Below are 14521 nucleotides of genomic sequence, written 5' to 3'. Positions count from 1 at the left end.
AAAGAAGAAAAAAAAGAAGACGTTGTTCTATGTTTAGCCACTAGAGTAGTAATATTACTAGGAGTGATTTAAGTTTTCCGAAATTTACTTATTCCAAATCATAGAGCTGTGTTATACATATTTGTCTCTTTTGTGGTCGTAGGTGCATAAATATAATTATAGGACCAAAAAAACCATTTGAAACTCAAGACAATAACAAGATTTCTCGTGACATATGAAACTGACGAAATAACAAATAAACAACACAAGTATCTTTAGTTCTAGTTTTAAGGGACCAAATGAATGTTCTTTAAAGAAAAAAAAAAAATCACGAGAGAAATTAGTGTAGTAATTTTGTTTAGAATCTTCTTTCTGTTTACAAAACGGAATATATAATATTTTTCCAACCAAAAGAACTCATGGCGTCTATTTGGTAACGACTAATGAGAGACTGAAAGCTAGAGGTTATAGAGAAACTCTTCCACGTGCATATATTTAACAATCCGGAGAATATAACATCATCACCGTCTTTTACTACTTCATGCATCATCCTTAAACAAAAGAAAAATCATATAGCATCATCATCAGTCATCACCATCATTTAGAAGATCAGAGGCGCGACGGCAATCAACTACACGTTGTTTCTCTTTCTTATCGTTGGCTGACACGAAATCGAGGTTATAAAGAACAAGAACCATCCCCAAAACGCTCAAGAACACGAGGATGGGACCAAAGATCCACAGCATCAGTGAAAACCCGGCGTAGAACAACCTGTTCCCTACCGTGTTGAGAAAGATACTCTTCTCGAACATCTCGCTGACGTGCTCAGACGTGAGGAATAAGCAACCGGAAAGATTAGGGTCTAAATTAGGGATGTTAACGAGAATGGCGACTTGGTTTAAGAAACGGATGCAGAGGGAGTGGAAGAAGAAGGAGAAGATGAAAATGGTGAGAATTGTTAGGTATTTGATAGATATGGCAAAATCTCCGTGAGCTCCAAGAAAAGCGGCGTCGTTTAGTGGCTTCTTGATGCTGTAGGTGCTGCTTAACACCGCGGCTAGACCGGCGCAGAGGAGCACGCATGTTGTGGCCATCAGTGTAGCTCCCATTATTATGTTACGCAGTGTTTGTACGGCCAATATGTTCATCTTTTGATTCTCCTGAAATGTTAAAAAATAAACAATAATAAAATCCTTATATATTTCTCCAATTATAAATATTTTTCAAACTTCATTTGTAGTCGTAGTATGAGAGGATTTCAGACCAGAACCAAGACTAATTTTTATACCATCTATACTAATTAATCCTCATACCAAAGCTCTTATCAATACGATGACAATGACTAAATTGTACCATAATTTTATATTTTGGGTAAGAAGAAAATGGAGATGTATAAACCTTGATCATAGAACAAATCCAGATCCGGCGGCCGCGAGAGTTAATGCCGAGGAGGGTGGAGAAGGGATGGGTTCGAACCATGAAGCACAAGTAGATGTGGTAACAAAGCATCATCACAAGAGCTAAGGGCACAAGAATAGCATCCAAGTACCATTTCTTCCACTCCATTTGCGCCTCTATCTCTCTTCCTAGCTCTTTTTTCTTTTCTTTTTCTTTCCAACCTCTTCGATATTAACGATTTCTTTTGTCTTCATTTATATATATGAAAAAGTTAGATGAAAAAATAAAATTGATTTTCAGTATAAATTCTAAATATAATCAGTTAAATTGTCCCATATCAATTAATATATGAATATTTCCCCATAAAATTTAAATAGAAGCTTAATTATTATAATTAATATTATTTCATACATAAAATTATATATCCTACTATATTAATTGGGAAGTACAAATATGAAACTAACCTTAAAATGTGTAAAAATTACATTCAATATTTGCCATTAGAAAAACTTAATTAAGTTTAATTAATTAATTAGATAAATATAATTAATTAAAAAACAAAAATTGGGGACACATAAAATAAAATAAATTGTAGAAAAGTAAAAAAAAAAATCTATTAGAATCAAAACTAATTTGTACTTAAAAAAATATATTAACAGCTAAGATTTTAAAAATCTAATCAAATAAAATCTATATAATTACAAATTTTATTACAAAACTTTTCAGCACAGATTAAAATTTATATCAAAAATCAAATGTAATAAAATATATAACAGTTCCGTTTAACGGCTTAGATTTAAAAAATTAAAAAAATAAAAAATATAGATATAGTATCTTATCTATTTAAAAAAATTATATTTTTCTTTTAACCATCGTTCTTTAGGAAAATAAAACTAAGTTGAGATTTAAATATATTTAATGCTTGAAGGTGCTTATTAGTTATTATAGACAAGTAAGGGAAGTCACAGAAAAAAACAATGAATGTTGTTTTTTAAGAGGTTTTTCAGAACCTTCACTAGCTATATTTAGTTACTTTTTTTACATGTTAGTTATATTTTTTTTTACTTACTTCACAACTATAGTAAGGATTGCGTTTAATTGCAAAGGTTTAAATAATTTTATTCATTACATGCAAATTTTTTATTGACAGGTTTTCAGCAAACATTTTTAAAATACAAAAATTTTTAATATAAACAAACTAAATTTTTAATCACAAACCTTTATAAATAATATAATAACATAATAACAAAAAAAATTATTAAAAATCTTCATCACAAAAAAAGTTCAGCCCGCGGTTTTCCGCGGGTTAGTACCTTGTACATATGTAATCAAAATTACCGAAAAAGATTTAGTCAAAACTTTAAATCTTGTGTAAGACATGTAGTTTTGTTTCCTTGTTTACAACCTTGTTTTTAAAATTTCTCATTCAGAATAAAAGTATAAATTAAGATTTTAAATTAATACATTTTTTTCTGTAAAAAACTAACTCACTCTCTCTCATTAATTATGGACGAAAATAGTAATTAATCTTTTAAAAATTGTTAACTTATCATTATACCAATTATATCTTATTATTTGTTTTTAGTTATTATATTTGAAATTTTTTGTTAAGATTTATAATTATGATTCTCCTATCATATTTCTTTGATTTCATTTACAAATTATTTGGAATTATTAAATGATACATATGGTTAGTAAATATGTAGAATTTTTTTCTGCATATTTTGTGATTCGAATTTTAGAAAACGAAAATATATTACTCAATCAATGAAAAAGAACATGTGTTTAATGTTCTACATCGACAAATTGATAAAATTGAAATAATGTAAATTGATATATTAATAAGTTTTATTTGCTCATAAATACAATATTAGAATTAATTTTTTAAAATATCTCAAAAATAATAACTCAATTACAGCAAACAAATAATATAAATCTATAGTATACATCAAATAACTTAATATACTATAATCTTCTAAAATAATTTGTACAATGAGATCATTATATGATTGTTTGGGTATAGTTCGACAAAATATGAACTCAAAAATATGAAGTATAGACATACAATTGTTTCGCTACATCCAAAATTAAACTCTATTAATATGGATTAAAAATTTAAATTTACACTACTAAAGGGTGTGTATTCAAAATAGGATTTTGGAGGATTTGTGATTTTTTTTATAATCTCCTGTTATTCAACTAATGATTTTATAATCACATCTCAAATCCACTGTTATTAGATATGAAATTTGTTAAAAATCATTCAAAATCACTCACAATCCATTGTTATACAATCAACAATTTACAAAAATCATAACAAATCCACTGTTATTCAAAACTAATTTTTTTTTTAAACATAATAGTGATTGTGAGAGACTTTGGGTACATTTTTATAAGGGAAATCCTATTTAAGAAATCCCACCTTCCAGAGTGTGTTTTTGAAATATTGGTTTAAAAAAACAAATTACAATTTTGCAATAAAAACAAATTCTGGACTCTCTCTCTATCTCTATTATCCTCTCTCGTTTACAGAGGTTTGTAAAGACTTAAGAGTGAATCTTGTTTCATTCACTGTAATTTCTCTGCTCTTATAATTCATTCATGGTGAGTTTCTCTGTTCTTGTAATTAATTCACAGTGAGTTTCTCTGTTCTGCTTATGGTGGCGGTTTGCAAAGATGTTTGATGTAATACGTTTGAATAATAAGATAACCGTTTTATCATAAATCCTACAAAATCCTCCAAAATCCTATTTTGAATACCCTCTAAGTAATAACCGTTTAATGTAATAAGATATACTATATCTTCTATCCATTCTTGGCATTTCTATACTACTTCATACATATTTCTTGTTTTATACATTTGTTCTTAGTAGTTTATATATACAAAAGCAAATACATACTTGAATGTGGATCCGACATCCAAGCATGTCAAATTCAAAAGATGTACAGTAAAATTTCTATAAATTAATACTAAACTAATATTCGAGAAATTAATAATCGCTATAAATTAATAAATTTTTTCCGGTTCTGAGTTCGGACAGTATAAAAATGACATAATTCGATAAAATAGTAAGATATTATTTTTTGGAAAATTTTATAGATACATATGGTCATATGAATATCATAAATTAATAATTATATAAAATAAATATAAATATATGTTTATATGTAAGAAAAGTTAGTTGATTGGTGTTGTTTGTTTACTCTTTATTCTTGATGAAACTTATCTCAACATATGTAAGGAACTATAAACAATATTCTGTAAACTGTAAAAGCATAAAAACTATAAATAATTAAAGGAAATTCTAAAACAAATATGAATTAGAACAAAAACTTATATTTTGAAATATATATTTTTTGAAAATATGAATAGACAAAAATTTTTATTATTTAATATTTTATTAATTTATCGATAAATTAAAACCTCTTTAAAATTAATAAATCCCAAAATAATTAATTTATAAAGATACTGTATATAGATTTACCAAATAACTGCAATATTGAATTTAAACACGGTCATAAACAAAATAAATATTAAAATATATACAATTATAATTTTATTATTATATTATAATTCTCTGAAGAAAACGTCAGTCCTGAGCTATGGAATACTTCCTAGTTTAGATTAAATCTATTATATAAAAATTTTAAATTTATGTGTACGTTTTCGTATCTTAAGCAATACAATAAACCTTTCAACATTTCAACCTTTTACATGGTCATATGGTATCATATCCATCTTCAATTCTTCATCCATTGATTCGACCACCGTTTGTCAACACCTCAAAGTCAAGCAACCCTCTTGCCATGAGCAATAAGTCTAATGTGAAAAATATATCCTCTAGGAACGACGTTACATTAAGTATACATATTAAATCTCTTCTAAAGGGTTATATGCAATCAAATACATCGAAGAATCTGCATATCCATTCTCCACCTCTGCCAACAAGCACAGTCGACACTAGCTAGGGAACAATAAACGTGGTTGACTAATAGTTTTTTTAGATCAAGAAATCGGAGTTTAATGCTTAGGCGGTTAGCCCGTACGTAACCTCTTAGTAAAAAATAAAATCACTAGAGGTAATTTATATAATCTATAAAATTAGTACAATAGATATCAACCATTAAAAGATTCCTGTCAAGTACATATAGGAACCTAACAAAAGTAATTAGTAAGGTAGTGATAGGAGCTAAACCTCTTTTTCTTCGTTTAGTAAGCTATAATTAGTTACATAAAAAGAACAAATCGTGTGTGATGAAGAAAAAGCAATGTGTTTTATTATGGAAATCAACGTTAACTTTGGAAGGCGACATGCAATATGCATGCATTTTTCTTTGGAGTCACTTGAATCGTGTGTGTGTGTGTGTGTGTAAACTGTATATGTAATAGTTGAGTACTTACGCGAATATTCGCTTAAGTCTTTTAGTGATAATTGATAAATACAGTATATAATATACCACTCTTTCACGTCTGCAAGTATTTATAACGTAATTTCATTAATTTTTTTTTTTTTTTTTTTTAGAGAATACATAAATTTTCAGGTTTATGCAATTAAAAGAAACAATATATTGTTGACAAAAAAAAAATATTGATAATGTAATAAAACAACTTTTTAATGCTTTATGATAAGTTTACGAAAACCTTATACATTTAAATGACTCAGCCATGAGTTCATTAATTAATTCAACTATCAAATCTGCCATAGTAACATTTGTCCTGTGTTTATATACGTTTCACATGGCGACCAACAATCTCTGTGTCACAATCTTCTACCTTCTTTTGAAGATTGTCTGTTATCTATACATTGTTCGCTGTTCTACTCATTTAATATTAACTAGCTAGAGAGCCTAGAGGTGACGATTTCTCTAGCAAGAAGTTTTCCGCAAGTCTAGCATGAGGAATTATGGGACTAGAGAGTAGAATCCCACGACTAAATAGTTCGGTAAAAGTTTGTTGTGTTGTGGTACATATATAGTAGCTAGTGTAGATAATAGCATGTGTGATGTGTCTTGCATAAAACAACTCATGTGTACATTGAGTGAAGAACGCAAGAAACTGGCTTTATGCAAAGCGAACCAAAAAAAAAAGTAATAATAGAAAATGAAAATTATGAGCGCCCTGTGCATATGCATGGGGGATCTTTTTTCCCATCGATTTTTTTGAGTCATATGAGTAGTATTTTACTCAGACTAAAACATCTTTTTTTTTTTGAACAACAGACTAAAACATCTGTGTCTCACGTCTTTTCGATATATATATATTTTTTGGAACAAATTAAAACTCTGTAACAAAATAAAAAAATCGAGTTCCAAATCAATTCAGCAATATTTTAAAAACCAAATCAAATAAGCCGATTCAACCGGGAAGCTAATGATTCTTATCATTTTAAGTATGAAGTTGTAAATCGAAAAAAATCAATTAGAATTCTTGTGAAATTTCAATATTCTTCAATACTCGTTATAATTTTCTCTTCCAATAGTAGGTTTTAGTTCTGGGTCTCTTATTTTTGAAAATATTGTTTTTTTAAAATTTAAAAATTATAAATAGAATAGAAGTAATATAAATATGTAAACATTTAAGATTTTATAAAAATAAAAAATATTGCATTTAATTAATTTAAACATATAAAACATAATAAAAACATTAATACATATTACAATAGAAGTGCAATTCATAAATGGAGAAAATGATAAATTTTAATACTGATTTGCTATAAATTTTGCCTAAATATTCTCAACCAAATCATCTTGCAATCGTTTATGTTTTTCTCGATAACGAACATCCATTCGAATCTTGAGCATAGTTTCGACACATGAAGGCCTGGTTGTTGGAAGCATGTAGTCTACTTCTGAAGCTCTATTTGATTGCAATTGTGCGAATTCATTTTTATCAAACAGAGTGTACCCATCTAGTTCATCTTCTACTATCATATTGTGCAGTATGATACACGCTCTCATTATTTTTCCAATTTTTACCTTATCCCAAACAAGAGCTGGGTTTTTGACTATGGCAAATCGAGCCTGCAAAATTCCAAAAGCACGCTCTACATCTTTACGCACAGCTTCTTGTTGTCTCGCAAATAAAGAGGCTTTTGGAGTTTGTGGTAGCGGAATAGATTGGATAAAAGTAGCCCATTTTGGATAAATACCATCCGTCAGATAGTAAGCCAATTTATACTCATGTCCGTTGACACTGTATTTAACTTTAGGAGCTCGACCATGCAAAATATCATCAAAGACTGGAGATCGATCAAGAATATTGATATCGTTTAATGTACCTGGTGGTCCAAAGAAAGCATGCCAGATCCAAAGATCATACGAAGCCACCGCCTCTAAAACGATTGTGGGCTTTCCAGATCCGCGGGTGTATTGACTTTTCCATGCGGTGGGACAATTCTTCCACTCCCAATTCATACAATCGATGCTTCCTATCATGCCGGGAAATCCGCAAAAATCGCCAATGTCGAGTAGTCGTTGAAGATCTGCTGGTGTGGGTATTCTCAAGTACTTATCTCCAAATAAATTTATGACTGAATCTGTAAAATTGTCCAAGCATGATAGCGCCATGGTTTCAGAAAGACGGAGGTATTCGTCAATCGCATCAGCTGCAGAACCATATGCCATCATACAAATTGCTGCTTTACACTTTTGCAATGTAGACCGACTCAACCTTCCGGTAGCATCTCTTCTTTGTTGAAAGAAGGGAACTTCATTTGCGAGTTTATCCACAATACGAATGAATAATGGCTTGTTCATTCTAAAACGGTATTGGAACATGTTGGGTGGGTAAGTTGCATCCTCACTGAAATAATCGTTCCACAAGTGGTCATGACCGACTTCTCGATTTCTTTCAATGTAAACTCGTTTTTTTCTTGGTTTAGGTGGTTGTTGATGTTGAACCGGTGGACTAAGAAGATTTTGCCATACTTGATTGCTGATTTGATCGCATGTTTGATTAAAACATTCATCAATTATGTCATCAACATTATTGTGGGAAGAAGAAGCCATTTGTAGAGAGTTTGGAAATAAAGGAAATTAAAGGTGCTTTGGTGTTTTAAATTTTGAGAAGGAGTAGTGTTTTAATCGGTTTGGTGTGAATATTTTGTGTGCTTGCTTTGGACATTATATAGAAAATTTTGAGGTCAACGTAAAACTATAATTTTGTGGTACACAAACATTGGATACAATATGTGGTCTAAAATGATAGAAAAACATGTTGTAAGAGTACAAAAAACAAAAATACTTGTACAAACACGGTAAGAGTGAGTTTTGGTTTACTTGTACAAACACGGCTTCTTTTGGTGTCACGGGTAAGAGTGACTTGCCTCTTGTCGACCTGCATAACAATGACAAACCAATTACCATAACATAACAAACCAATTACCATAACATAACAAACCAATTACCATAACATAACAACCAATTACCATAACATAACAAACCAATTACCAAAACCAATCGATTAATAACCATGAGCAACCGATTAATAACAAACCAACTGATTAATAACAAAACCAACCGATTAATCCCAAGTAACATAACAAAACGATTAATAATACATCCAAATAAACAAAAATAAACACGGTCCAACTGAAACAAAAACATAGTTAAAACATAGTTAAAACTGTGATTAAAAAAAAACACAAACAAACTGAAACAAAACATAGTTAGTGAATCCTTTAACATTCAAGTTGATGACATCATGTCATCAATTAGCTTATCCTTAAGAGTTTTTTCTGATTCAGTTAATGAATCCTTCTTGGCAATCAGATTTTCAAGCATCACATGCTTCATATGCTCCTTCTTCATAGCGTACTCCTTCTCTTTCAATGCGAAGTCCTTCTCCTTCATCTCATACATCCAAGACACACGGTCCAACTGATACTCCAAGTAAGCTTTTCCATCTTCCTCCACATCCGGTTGGGTGTTTGAGCTTGTTTTGGACTTCCCCTTTGCAGCCTTAACACCAGGAGGACGAGGCAATGGTTCATCGACATCAACAACCGGGTGTGCATCCGGTTCAGACCCATCAACACTCACTCTTCCCCTTTTCACTCCACTACCTTTAATAGATGTTGAGGCACACCATTTTTGATCGTATCTTAAGTCTCGCCATGCATGCTCCAAGGTAAACCTCGTTCCATGATCATTGAAATATATCTGATGTGCTAACTTCATCACATCATCTTCATTCTGTCCACTAGACTTCTCTCTTGTGGCAGCCTTGTAACAGCCAACGAACTTGCACACCAAGTCGTTTATCCTCCCCCACCTCTGCTTACAGTGACTCGCCTCTCTCTTTGGCCGATCAACAGCATTCGGACATGATGCAAAGTAATCCGCAATCCTCCCCCAAAAGGCTCCACGTCTTTGCTCGTTGGAAGTAATCGGATCCTTGCTAGTGTTGAGCCAAGCGCTGACCAACATGATATCATCCGTTGGTAACCATGCATGCCTTGACTTGCGGTTTACTTGAGGGGATGGAGGTTCGGATGGGGGTTCAGATGGAGTTTTAGAACATGGACTATCAAAAGGAGTGTATTCGAGGTTTTGGTTATCAAGTTGGCTGTGTAACAGGTTCATATAGCTAGAGGAGGGAAGATATGGATTCATAAACTCGTCTGAATCCATATCGTGAGAAAGAACTTGTGTGTGTTAAAAGGGATTAAAGAGATTGCTAAAGGGTTTATAAGAAAGAACTTGTGTATTTTACTTTTGTGTGTTAAAGAGATTGGTAAATGGTTTATAAGAAAGAAATTATGTTTTAAAGTTGTTGGTAAATGGTTTAAATTTTCAAATTAAGTGTTTACCTAACACAAAGCATCAAGTACACAAACATAGTTAACAAAGCATCAAGTGTTTACCTAACACAAAGCAACAAGTACTAAAGCAATGAAATCAATGACAAAAGCGTATTAATCACAACCACAACCACCATCCGAAAGCAATGACATCAATCACTCACTCGACTTATACCTAAACTAACATCAAGTAAATTAAGAAAGAGAAGGATAATAAATTACCTTCATTGATGGCCGAATAGACACAAGGACTCTATACTCATGATCTAGCATTCTTTTTGTTGTTAAAGAATGAATAAAAAAAAAGAAAAGAGTTAGATTGGAAAACAAACATCACATGCTAAACTAAACAAACAAGAACCATGACTATCAAAACAAACAAGAACCATGACCCCCAAATCCAACTGTACATTAAACATATAGAGCCTTCCTCACATCCATAACCCGATTTCATCACAACACACATATAGATATGATTTACCTGAATATAAGTTGAGACGTCTTCATGAGTGAAGGAGCTTTCAGATGGAAATGTCAAGTAAATCTGTGAAGAGACTGCATCCTCTCTTTCTTAGCGGCTTGGACTATAAGAGTAACCACCTTCTTCTCCAAATTGTCTGATCCTTGTCTGCAAGAAACAAACAATCACCATTAGCAAAACCAATCCCCAGGAGCTCAATATCTCTTTATACAAAACCAAGACAACAAAGCAACACTTGTTTGGTACAGTCTCAAGTCTTTACACTTGTTTTGTAAAGTCTCAACCTACCAATAATCTTGCTCTTACACTGCTAATCAAACATATACAGAGATTAAGGATTCGTCAATACCAATATCAAAAACATGGATCATACCGGATAACATGGACACCCAAATCCCTAATTTTCCAACACCCATCACATAACCCTAATTTGCGATCCAAAATCTAAGAACCCAAATCATAAAACAATTGTACTAAATCTAAGAAACATACCATGTGATTCCAATTGCTTCAATCTCATCCAATTTATTCGACTACACAATACGAACCGCATCCATCTCCAACTGAAACTCGATTTCTTTCTTTCGCGATTGCAGAGCCAAATCGCCTTCGCCACTAATAGCCTTCTCTCCATTCCCATTGAATCCAAACTCTTCCTCTGAAGCAATTGGTCCTTCGATTCCAAACCTTCAATCTTCTGATTCCAATTTGTTTTTTTTTTTGTTTCGGAGATACAGACGCGAGAGAAAGAGAGAGAGAGAGAGGAAAAATAACAAAATCAATCACTTCCAATTTTTTTTTGTCAGTTTGTATTTTCTCTTAGCCCAACAGACAACTGACACGTAGCGCCTCTTAACCTACATTCGAGTTTACTATATAAGAGGATATCTTAGTTATTTTTTTTGTTATGATTTATTTTTTTGCCCAAATACACTAAGAACTCTGTTATCAACCCACCGATGGAGAAGGTCTTTGGACTTCAATTCTTATTTATAAAGGAAATGAGGGAAAAATCATGGGTCCAAAACTCAAAAATAGATTATCATTCTTAGTCTGAAATTTAATATTAAAGCCTTTCAGCTTTTAGAACAAAAAAAAACCTTTAAGCTTATTAGTGGGCTAAATCTGGGCTTAATTTCTTATTAATCCATGTGATTTCTGAAATATGCAGCCAAATCCTAAATCTATGAACTAAGCCACTTAACCACACTTTGCAACGTGGAAAGTTTGTGGTGGCTCAAAATCTAATCATCAGTTTCCAGTTTTTTTTTGCTTTCTTTATTGTTAGGTTTTGTTTTAAAAAAAATTATTTGTCAGAGTCGGAGATGAACGTGTAATTAACGTTTTTTTTTTTTTTTTTTTTGTTATTGTCGTGGTCTATATATCTATCCTATTCAAAATGAATGACACCACCTTTGACCTTTGTTTTGTGAAAACAGTTTTCATGACAACTTTTTCAATGGATCATTTTGGTCTGAAAATAAACACGTGAAGAAAATCGTCTTCACAAGTGTATACATCACCACCGATTGTTTTATCTTCACCTTAGATATTATCTATGGTATGGCTCTTATATCATAGCAAAAACACATGTATTTTTTTTGTAGTTTTAAATTTTTAGTACAGTCGGTCGACACATGACATATATACAAAAAGTACGTATTTTCTACTCTGAGTGACATATACGTATGTTCGTTGTATCAGCATAGTCTAAGACATAATCAACTATTTTAGTCTCACACATAATCAATATCATACAAGATAATCTGAGTTTCTCCCCCGGTGTTGCTGTGGAATTTGTTTATCAACACACGGCGTGTAATAATCAAAACTTAGAAAATGTAAAATAAAGATTAAAAAAGGTGTTGTAACCGTGTAAGCATCCACTTAAACAAAGATTAGGCATTGATTAGGTGTTGTAAGCTTTGGATCACCGTGGCCTAACGATCCAAACACAAAGTGAGTTTCTGTAAATAACAAGAAGTCTCTTGGATTACAACTTCACAACCATGCAAGATTGTAAAGCTAATAATTAGTAATAAATTAGCGGTCGTTTGCCCAAAAAAAAATAGATTAACGGTCAAAAACGTGCTCCAAAATCGAATGGTGCAAGTGAAAAAAATCTCATTTATTCTCTTGATAGTGATGGGATAAGCAATCATTTGCATCACACGAAGCTAGACACGTAAACTTATCTCCCCATTGCACATCGTATCATCATAAGTAATAACCATAACGCAAAACAAACCTCACGCTATTATAAATACCAACCTTTGTATATGCCACAGATAAATATTATAGATTAAAAAAATAACCATACAAAAAAAAACAAAATGAAAATTCTTTCACTCTCACTTCTCTTGTTCTTGACCGCTACGGTCTCCCACAGCCGGCCTTCAGAACCCGTTCCTAGGCTCATCGAGCTCCTCACATCAACTAACATCGTTGAGAATGAAGCCGAGTTCTTAGAGAAACAACGACTCTCCATCAGCTGGCACCTTGGTGTCGAGACCTCTAACATCATAAACTTCAAGACGGTGTTCGCAAATTGCAAAGACTATGTTGAAGACTATCTGAAAACTTCCCAACAGTACCGTTACGACTCTAAAACGGTGTGCAAAGAAGCTTATTTCTACGCTAAAGACCTTGTCCTAAGGAATGACACCTACAATGTTTGGATCTTTGACTTAGACGAGACCCTCCTCTCTAATATTCCCTTTTACGCCAAATATGGATACGGGTATATACATACATTACTTTTATTAGTCCTACCACCACCATAGAGTGTTTTAGTTAAACTTTTTGTAGTTGTACTCATCATGTCCATATATTCTATTAATTCTTAGATGTCAACATATAATAGAGAGATATACATTTTGTTCGTTTGGTTTCTTAGAACAGAGAAGCATGAACCGGAGACGTTCAGGAAGTGGTTGGAGGCCGGAGAAGCTCCCGTCCTCCCAGAGACCTTGCATCTTTACCAAAACATCCTTGAACTCTGGATTAGCCCCGTCTTACTCACTGAACGATTCCAAGATTTGGAGGAAGTCACTCTAAAGAATCTCAAAGCTGCTGGCTTCCCCTACTGGAGGCATGTCTTTTTCAAGTAAGAATAGTTTGTAACTTTAATCATATATACAGTACTTAAATATATAATATAAGATTACATCAATATATGTATATGTATATGTAGGGAATGTAGGCCAACAGGCTCGAGCAAGAAGATAGCGAACTTCAATCAAAGGAGAAGAAGAATCTGGAGAGGAATGGCCACACTATCATTGGGAATATTGGAGACCAATGGGCTGATTTGGCTAAGGACAGCCCTGGGAGAAGGACTTTTAAGCTCCCTAATCCACTCTACTACAAGATCTAATAAAGATCATGCATCAACCTTGTATGTTTTTTTTTTTTATCTTTGTATCCCCGTGGTTGCTACTTGCTAGTGCAAATTCTAAAATAAAACTTTAATATTATCAAAACTCAATAAGAAAAGAACTTCCTATTATTTAAAGTGTAGTGGGCATGAAAATTACGAGCAGAGTTATTTAGATTTTAGAATTTTAATGTTATGAATAAACTTTTTTTTTTGGGTTTGGTTTAAAAAAAAATATTCATTGAACTATTAAATTATTAATATTAGCTCAGTTGAGTTAAATTGTATTGTTTCGATTTATCCGGATTGAATATCCTTTTCAAAAACAATAAAACCATGTTAAATTTAGGTTTGGACCTGGGCTGCGCTTACCAGAATCAATAAATTGAGCCCAATACTTTATTATGATCAAAGTGAAAACATAAGAACAAATTCACTATTTATATCAAAGTGAAAACATAAGAGCAAACGGAGTATAAGTTTGTG

At 32.1% G+C, this 14521-nt stretch overlaps 3 protein-coding genes across 4 annotated transcripts; 1 reads left to right on the top strand and 2 right to left on the bottom strand.

The window, feature by feature from the left end:
* Window positions 1-319: 319 nt before the first annotated feature.
* Window positions 320-1654, bottom strand: LOC104706793 (uncharacterized). The gene is made up of 2 exons (XM_010423020.2): window positions 1378-1654; window positions 320-1139 (listed from the first exon to the last, which is right to left on the bottom strand). The coding sequence occupies exons 1-2, from the start codon at window positions 1543-1545 to the stop codon at window positions 564-566; spliced, it is 744 nt and encodes a 247-aa protein (XP_010421322.2). The 5' UTR covers window positions 1546-1654; the 3' UTR covers window positions 320-563.
* Window positions 1655-9063: 7409 nt separating this feature from the next.
* Window positions 9064-10008, bottom strand: LOC104709356 (glutathione S-transferase T3-like). Its single transcript, XM_010425984.2, has one exon. The coding sequence runs from the start codon at window positions 10006-10008 to the stop codon at window positions 9064-9066; it is 945 nt and encodes a 314-aa protein (XP_010424286.2).
* Window positions 10009-12880: 2872 nt separating this feature from the next.
* LOC104706792 (vegetative storage protein 1-like) lies at window positions 12881-14167 on the top strand. Of its 2 annotated transcripts, XM_019229102.2 has the most exons (3): window positions 12881-13399; window positions 13556-13765; window positions 13853-14167. In XM_019229102.2, the coding sequence occupies exons 1-3, from the start codon at window positions 12993-12995 to the stop codon at window positions 14103-14105; spliced, it is 870 nt and encodes a 289-aa protein (XP_019084647.2). In that variant the 5' UTR covers window positions 12881-12992; the 3' UTR covers window positions 14106-14167. The 2 variants fall into 2 exon arrangements, with proteins under 2 accessions (XP_019084647.2, XP_087319341.1); XM_087463215.1 differs by lacking the exon at window positions 13853-14167 and having other exon boundaries at window positions 12949-13399; window positions 13556-13769.
* The last annotated feature ends 354 nt before the right edge of the window (window positions 14168-14521 follow it).

Source organism: Camelina sativa, chromosome 8, assembly GCF_030686135.1.
Source record: "Camelina sativa cultivar CO46 ecotype springtype chromosome 8, ASM3068613v1".
NCBI lineage: Eukaryota > Viridiplantae > Streptophyta > Magnoliopsida > Brassicales > Brassicaceae > Camelina > Camelina sativa.
This window is presented reverse-complemented; position numbering and strand designations above follow the sequence as displayed.